Here is a 9146-nt window from a genome sequence, read left to right as displayed (position 1 = left end):
TGGAGGTGCACGTACCGTTACTCTGATGGTGGAGGTACATGTACCGTTACTCTGACGGTGCAAGTGCACGTACCATTACCCTGATGGTGCAAGTGCAGGTACCGTTACTCTGATGGTGCAAGTGCATGTACCGTTACTCTGATGGTGCAAGTGCATGTACCGTTACTCTGATGGTGCAAGTGCATGTACCGTTACTCTGACGGTGCAAGTGCACGTACCATTACCCCTGATGGTGCAAGTGCACGTACCGTTACCCTGATGGTGCAGATGATACCTTCTGGGTATTTATTTGGGAAATTCGGCGTCGACCACAACGTCTTCGACAGGTGCGATATTGTCACGTTCAGGTTACACACTGTTGACGGTACAGAAACAGGTGTTGAAGGTACAGCACACAGGTGTTCACGGTACAGCACACAAGTGTTGAATGTAAAAATCACAGGTGTTGACAATACAACACTCAGGTGATGAGGAGTACAGAAACAGGTGTTGAAGGTACAGTAAACAACTGTTGAGGGTACAGTAAATTGGTAACACGTAAAATCGTTCAGTGTTACATCAACGTTGATTCAATGTTACATCAACGTTGATTCAGTGTTACATCAACGTTGATTCAGTGACATCAACGTTGATAACGTGTTGCATCAACGTTGAGTCAGTGGCATCAGCTGTTATTCGCGTGACTATAACGTTGATTTAGTGTTTCTTTAACGTTAATTCAGTGACATCAACGTTGATTTACTATCATCAACATTGATTCATTGCACGTGCTACATCAACGTTGATTCAGTAACATCAACCATAATTCAATGCACGTGTTTCATCAACTTTGATTCAGTGATACATTAAAGTTGATTCATTGACATCACTGTTGATTCCGTGTTACATCAACGCTAATTCAATATCAATTTTGAATCATTATTACATCAACGTTGATTTAGTGACATCATCATGCATTCAGTGTTACATCAACGTTGATTTAGTGATATCATTGTACATTCTGTGTTACATCAATGTTGAGTTTGTGGGAAATTTTACCCACCTACCTATATTATCATCTAAGAAATGTATTATTTCTAAATCATATCTAAATCATATCAAAATCATATCAAATCATATCAAAATCAAATCCGAATCATTATAGATTCATTATACATATTGATCCTAGACGACAATGCCACTTGGATCACGTAAGCCATAGGGCCCTATAGGTGCCTACGTGACTTTGTGCATGATCTCTCAAGGATCCAGAAGCTTCTAGAAGGATTTGTTAATTAAAAAACTATTGGAACATTAATCGCTTCCGGTAGGGATTATAAATCGAATCCTTAATAAGAATCAGTGGTACTATCAAGTACTACTTATAATCTTTAAATCCTATATCTATTTATATTATAATCACATCTTATCTCAATCATAAGTCTAGACAGTAAAAATAATCAATCAATATTCATTGAAAGCTACCCCTTCTCAAGGGAAAGGGAGGAGCATCTCGGGAACAAGAAGCACCCACGACACCCCGGGGCACTTTGCGTTTGTTTACAACTGAGTGAACAGTGACGGATCCTTAGCGAACATTATTTGGCTTAGGACACCTTATCTAGTTATCTTTATCACCAGTGAACACTCTCTAGAACTGGGGGAGTACCTGGACAATATATCTACAAGGAAAATCCCTAGAACATTTATATCTGTAAGTGTAGAGTGGAGCACACAGTGACTTGTCTCCACCTTCACCATCAACCCTCATCTTTCTGCAACGCAGTTAAAGAAAAATCATGTAGCAACGCTACTAGTACATCATACAGCAACGCTGTGATATAAAATATTGTGCCTAAACTCATGACAAGAGAGTTATCAAGTCTGGCACACTGTCAGACAGGCACCCGGCAAGTAGAGAAGTATATTGAGGTTATTTCGGTATGTAATTGGCCAATTGTATGCTTGTGTGACTTTTATATTCTATAAGTCTGTCTGTCGGTTATAAAGCAAGGCAACGCCTCATATCTCAGTAAGTTTATAAATATAGTAGTGCAGCAATAGAATCTTATCCAAGCACTAGACCTCATAAGTGTTCATTGTGTCAGAAAAGATTCAGTCGCAATAAATAAACAAGACCTCATAAGTGTCCATGGTGTTGGAAGAGATTCAGTCAGGCTGACTGTACATCATCATATAAATTGAATATAAATACATTGCATATATACTTGAATATATAAATTAAGTTAACAATTGCTTGCTTAGTTATTTTTTAAGTTATCATATAAGTTCATTTAATTGAATATAATTTCTAGTACTTAGTAACAGTACTTAGACTACATTTAAAGTCATTTATTATACTTTTACAATTTAAATTGTTGTTTATAGTATAAGAATATATTGGCTGTTAATAGTTATGGTGCTAGGCTAGACTATGTACATGTTTAAATCTCTGATTTAAACAGAGCCAGTGTTCAGTCATATAACTGAATTTATTAAATCTTATCCTTGTATAAAATATAAGCTGATGTGAGATACCTGTTGGCAGGTGGACTGTGGATCTTCAATCAACCAATCAACTAATTCATTCACTCCACCTGCCCCTTACAGCCCACAATCTGTCATTAGGAAAAGAGGAGCTAGGATTTTCGACCCTAGCTAGAGATTTTAGTTGAATTAATTTGCAGACAGTAATTTTTAATTTAGTTCAGTACAAGTCCCTGGTAGTCCTCCTCTCATATCAATCCCAGCAAGTTTTTCCCACAGAGTTGATGTCTCTTACCAGTCTCTGTGGTGTAGTGGTAAGAGACCCGCCTGGCGTTCCGCGAGTGCTTTGTTAATTTAGTGACATCAACATAGATTCAGTGCTACATCAACATTGATTCAGTGCTACATCAACATAGATTCAGTGATACATCAACATTGATTCAGTGCTACATCAACATAGATTCAGTGCTAAATCAGTATAGTTCAGCATTACATCAACACAGATTCAGGGTTACATCAACATTGATTCAATTTTATATCAATATTGATTCAATGACATGAACGTTTGTTCAGTGACATGAACGTTTGTTCAGTGTTACCCCAACGTAAATTTATGTGTATGTGTTCATAGGAAATATTTATTTCCTATGAAAATATAGGAAATATTATATAAATATAGGAAAATATATAAGAATAAATATAATAATATTTACAGGAAATATTTATTTCCTATGGAAATATAGGAAATATTATATAAATATAGGAAATTATATATGAATAAATATAATAATATTTATAGGAAATATTTATTTCCTATGTAGGGAAGGACCTTAATTGCATAACTAGAATTTTTTTTCGATTTAAATGCACATAGAGTTGTGACCAGCAGATATGTGTCCAGGCCTCTGCAGAAGCGAAAAGTTTAGAAGTTCTGATTTATAGTTCAGGGTATGGAGCAACTTACCTATTGTTGCTGGGGTTGTAGTGGAGGTGGTACTAGTAGGCTTAGTGGTAGTGGTGGTACTAGTTGGCTTGGTGGTAGTGGTGGTCGTGCTGGTGGTAGTAATAGTAGGTGTGGTAGTAGTTGTAGGTGTAGTGGTGGTGGTAAGTGAGGTTGTGGTGGTGGTGGTTGGTGTAGTAGTGGTGGTACGTGTGGTGGTGGTGGTAGGTGTAGTGGTGGTAGTAGGTGTTGTGGTGGTAATGGTAGTAGGTGTTGTGGTGGTGGTTGGTGTATGGGTAGTGGTGGTGGAAAGTGTGGTGGTGGTGGTAGTAGGTGTTGTGGTGGTGGTGGTAGGTGTGGTGGTGGTGGTGGTAGTAGGTGTGGTGGTGGTGGTAGTAGGTGTGGTGGTGGTGGTAGTAGTAGGTGTGGTGGTGGTGGTAGTAGGTGTGGTGGTGGTGGTGGTAGTAGGTGTGGTGGTGGTGGTGGTAGGTGTGGTGGTGGTAGTAGGTGTGGTGGTGGTGGTAGTAGGTGTGGTGGTGGTGGTGGTAGTAGGTGTTGTGGTGGTGGTGGTAGGTGTGGTGGTGGTGGTGGTAGTAGGTGTTGTGGTGGTGGTAGTAGGTGTGGTGGTGGTGGTGGTAGTAGGTGTGGTGGTGGTGATAGGTGTGGTGGTGGTGGTAGTAGGTGTTGCGGTGGGGGTAGTAGGTGTTGTTGTGGTGGTGGTAGTAGTAGGTGTTGTGGTAGTGGTAGGTGTGGTAGTAGTGGTGGTAGTAGGTGTTGTAATGGTGGTAGGTGTGGTGATGGTGGTAGTAGGTGTGGTGGTGGTGGTAGGTGTGGTGGTGGTGGTGGTGGTAGGGGTGGTGGTGGTTGTGGTGGTGGTGGTAGGTGTGGTGGTGGTGGTAGGTGTGGTGGTGGTGGTAGTAGGTGTGGTGGTGGTGGTAGGTGTGGTGGTGGTGGTAGTAGGTGTGGTGGTGGTGGTAGGTGTGGTGGTGGTGGTGGTAGGTGTGGTGGTGGTGGTAGTAGGTGTGGTGGTGGTGGTAGGTGTGGTGGTGGTGGTGGTAGGTGTTGTGGTGGGGGTAGTAGGTGTTGTTGTGGTGGTGGTAGTAGTAGTAAGTGTGGTGGTGGTAGGTGTGGTGGTGGTGGTAGGTGTGGTGGTGGTGGTGGTAGGTGTGGTGGTGGTGGTAGGTGTTGTGGTGGTGGCAGGTGTTGTGGTGGTGGCAGGTGTTGTGGTGGTGGTAGTAGTAAGTGTGATGGTGGTAGGTGTGGTGGTGGTAGGTGTGGTGGTGGTGGTGGTAGGTGTGGTGGTGGTGGTGGTAGGTGTGGTGGTGGTGGTGGTGGTAGGTGTGGTGGTGGTTGTAGGTGTGGTGGTGGTAGAAGGTGTTGTGGTGGTGGTTGTAGTAGGTGTGGTGGTGGTGGTGGTGGTTGGTGTGGTGGTGGTGGTGGTAATAGTAGGTGCGGTGGTTGTGGTAGTGGTGGTGGTAGGTGGGGTGGTGGTAGCAGGTGCGGTGGTCGTGGTGGTAGTATCAGGTGTGGTGGTGGCTGTATCAGGTATGGTGGTGGTAGTATCAGGTGTGGTGGTGGTAGTATCAGGTGTGGTAGTGAGGGTGGAGGTGGTCGTGGTAGTAGATGTGGTGGGGGTGGTAGGATCAGGTGTGGTGGTGCTGGAGGTAGTAGGTGTGGTAGTGAGGGTGGAGGTGGTCGTGGTAGTAGATGTGGTGGTGGTGGTAGTATCAGGTGTCGTGGTGCTGGAGGAGGTAGGTGTGGTAGTGAGGGTGGTGATGGTGGTAGCAACTGTGGTGGTGCTGGAGGTGGTAGGTGTGGTAGTGAGGGTGGTGGTGATCGTAGGTGTGGTGGTGCTGGTGGTGGTAGGTGTGGTGGTGCTGGAGGAGGTAGGTGTGGTAGTGAGGGTGGTGATGGTGGTAGCAACTGTGGTGGTGCTGGAGGTGGTAGGTGTGGTAGTGAGGGTGGTGGTGGTCGTAGGTGTGGTGGTGCTAGGTGTGGTGGTGCTGGAGGAGGTAGGTGTGGTAGTGAGGGTGGTGGTGGTCGTAGCAACTGTGGTGGTGCTGGAGGTGGTAGGTGTGATAGTGAGGGTGGTGGTGACAGTGGGGCTGGTACTAGAGACTGGCACAGTTGTCCAGCAGCTGCTCCCAGAGTAGCCACCTAGTAACACAGAGAAGAAGAGTCACAACAATCATGTACAGTCAGTCTATGAATCTCACAGCCTTAACTCTACCATCAACTAAACATATAAACGACTATCCTCGTACATATATGTTTCCTCGTGGTCCAAGGCCACCCGAGTTTCATCGTGGCCTTGGACCCGACTAGTTGCGTTGAAAAGGTTGTGTTCCATTATAATTTGTAATGTTCTCTGAATCTGGGTTAGAGAATAAATCCTTTTTTTTATTTTTTTATAATCTGTTGTGCTGTATTAAGAGGGAATGTTAACCCTTCCGCTGCGGTTGTCGTTCATGAGTGTGATTCACATGTTACTGGTCTTATCCGAAAGCACTTTATGGGTTCTGTAATTGGAAGCTCGTGCCTGCAGATACATGTTTGGGCTTCCAATTATCAGTAGTTTAATGGCCAGAGTGGAAATAACGATAACTAGGCCAAGCGCTCATTGTCTAAACAACCACTTTGCAAGGTATCTGTCGGCTTCTTCAGACTCCACCTAGTGACCGACTCCTGGACCCAGTGCCTCGCGAGATTCCGTATTTATGGATTTTGTTGTGACAATAGTAATTATTTTATTGTTTGTGATGACATCAGGGTCATTGCCTATTCATGTGAAAACGGTCAGTTACTATAACGTGACTGAAGATATGATTACCAAACCACACATCAGAAGATGGAGAAATGACGACGTTTCGGTCCGTCTTGGACCATTATCAAGTTGTGTGATGAACGACTTGCCCATCACACGGCATGATAATGGTCCAGGACGGACCGAAACGTCGTCGTTTCTCCATCTTCTGATGTGTGTTTTACTTATCATAGTTCTGAACACTCTGGATGATGCAGCTATATTGCATCATCCATCAGAGAGCAGTACTCTGTTGGGTTCAGAGGGTGGATGGCTGAGGCGGCGATGGAACAGTCACCCGAGGGTGGGAGGGGTGAGGTGGCGATGGAACAGTCACCCGAGGGTGGGAGGGGTGAGGCAGCGATGGAACAGTCACCCGAGGGTGGATGGGTGAGGTGGCGATGGAACAGTCACAAGAGGGTGGAAGGGTGAGGCAGGAAACTAACAGAATACCGTAAGCGTGAGTGGCATGTCAGATAACACAGTGGTCTCCAGTGGCATGTCATTTAACACAGTGGGCACGAGTGACATGTTATTTAACACAGTGGGCACGTGTGGCATGTCATTTAACACAGTGGGCACGTGTGGCATGTCATATAACACAGTGAGCATGAGTGGCATGTCATACAACACAGTGGGCACGAGTGGCATGTCATATAGCACAGTGAGCATGAGTGGCATGTCATATCAGTCATGCCAGTTGACAGTCTCCGTGGTGTAGTGGTAAGACACTCGCCTGGCGTTCCGCGAGCGCTATGTCATGGGTTCGTATCCTGGCCGGGGAGGATTTACTGGGCGCAATTCCTTAACTGTAGCCTCTGTTTAACTCAACAGTAAAATGTGTACTCGGATGAAAAAACGATTCTTCGCGGCAGGGGATCGTATTCCAGGGACCTGCCCGAAACGCTACGCGTACTGGTGGCTGTACAAGAATGTAACAACTCTTGTATATATCTAAAAAAAAAAAAAAAAAAAAATAACACAGTGAGCTCGAGTGGCATGTCATACAACACAGTGGGCACGAGTGGCATGTCATATGACACACGTGGTACGAGTGGCATGTCCTAAAAAACTAAGGGCGAGACTGGTATGTCATATAACACCGTTGTCACAAATGGCATGTCATATAACACAGTGGGCACGAGCGGTATGTCATATAACACAGTGGGCACGAGTGGCATGTTATATAACACAGTGGACACGAGTGGTATGTCATATAACATAGTGGACACGAGTGGTATGTCATATATCAGAGTGGGCAAGATTGGCATGTCAGTCAACACACTGGGTACGAGTGGCATATGTCATTCAACACACTGGGTACGAGTGGCACGTCATACAACACACTGGGTACGAGTGGCACGTCATACAACACACTGGGTACGAGTGGCATGTCATACAACACACTGGGTACGAGTGGCATGTCATACAACACACTGGGTACGAGTGGCATGTCATACAACACACTGGGTACGAGTGGCACGTCATACAACACACTGGGAACGAGTGGCACGTCATACAACACACTGGGTACGAGTGGCACGTCATACAACACACTGGGTACGAGTGGCATGTCATACAACACACTGGGTACGAGTGGCACGTCATACAACACACTGGGTACGAGTGGCATGTCATACAACACACTGGGTACGAGTGGCACGTCATACAACACACTGGGTACGAGTGGCATGTCATACAACACACTGGGTACGAGTGGCATGTCATACAACACACTGGGTACGAGTGGCATGTCATACAACACACTGGGTACGAGTGGCATGTAATATAACAGAGTGGGTACGAGTGGCATGTTACTTGCCCGAAACGCTATGCGTACTAGTGGCTTTAGGTATTGTATGTACTACCTCTATCTATAAATCAGTCAGAATTTTTGAAACTCTGCATCTACATGTGTACTTTTCCCAAATAAAATATTATTATTATTATTATATATCACAGTGAGCACGAGTGGCATGTCATATAACACAGTGGGATCGATTAGCATTGAATATAACCCAGTGGGGACGAATAGCAAGTCATATACCACAGTGATCTCGAGAAGCATGCCAAATAACACAGGAGGCACAAGTGGCAGTTCATATAATACAGTGGGCACGAGTGACATGTCATATAACACAGTGATCTCCAGTGCTTTGTCATTTAACACAGTGGGCACGAGTGGCATGTCATTTAACATAGTGGGCACGAGTGGCATGTCATATAACACAGTGGTCTATAGTGGCATGTCATTTAACACAGTGGGTACAAGTGGCATGTCATTTAACACAACGGGTACGAGTGGCATGTCATATAACACAGTGGTCTCTAGTGGCATGTCATTTAACACAGAGGGCACGAGTGGCATGTCATTTAACAGAGTGGGCACGAGTGGCATGTCATATAACACAGTGGTCTCCAGTGGCATGTCATTTAACACAATGGGTACAAGTGGCATGCTATTTAACACAGTGGACACGAGTGGCATGTCACATAACACAGAGGTCTCCAGTGGCATGTCATTTAAGCGTGTCATATAACACAGTGGTCTCCAATGGCATGTCATATAACACAGTGGTCTCCAGTGGCATGTCATTTAAGCATGTCATATAACACAGTGGTCTCCAATGGCATGTCATATAACACAGTGGTCTCCAGTGGCATGTCATTTAACACAGTGAACACGAGTGGGATGTCATACAACACAGTGGGCACGAGTGGCATGTCAACCAATGATGTAAGTGTCACGTAAACATGCAATGCATTTACTGGAGGACGAGTGGTCTGGCACCATGCACTTACTGGAGGACGAGTAGCCTGGCACCATGCACTTACTGGAGGACGAGTGGTCTGGCACCATGCACTTACTGGAGGACGAGTGGTCTGGCACCATGCACTTACTGGAGGACGAGTGGTCTGGCACCATGCACTTACTGG

At 45.0% G+C, this 9146-nt stretch overlaps 1 protein-coding gene across 1 annotated transcript; it reads left to right on the top strand.

Moving 5' to 3' along the window:
* Positions 1-8185: 8185 nt before the first annotated feature.
* On the top strand, positions 8186-8749 carry LOC138371681 (mucin-22-like). Its single transcript, XM_069336688.1, has one exon. It carries the CDS (start codon positions 8186-8188, stop codon positions 8747-8749), a length of 564 nt encoding a protein of 187 aa, XP_069192789.1.
* The last annotated feature ends 397 nt before the right edge of the window (positions 8750-9146 follow it).

Source organism: Procambarus clarkii, chromosome 36 (assembly GCF_040958095.1).
Source record: "Procambarus clarkii isolate CNS0578487 chromosome 36, FALCON_Pclarkii_2.0, whole genome shotgun sequence".
Taxonomy (NCBI): domain Eukaryota; kingdom Metazoa; phylum Arthropoda; class Malacostraca; order Decapoda; family Cambaridae; genus Procambarus; species Procambarus clarkii.
This window is presented reverse-complemented; position numbering and strand designations above follow the sequence as displayed.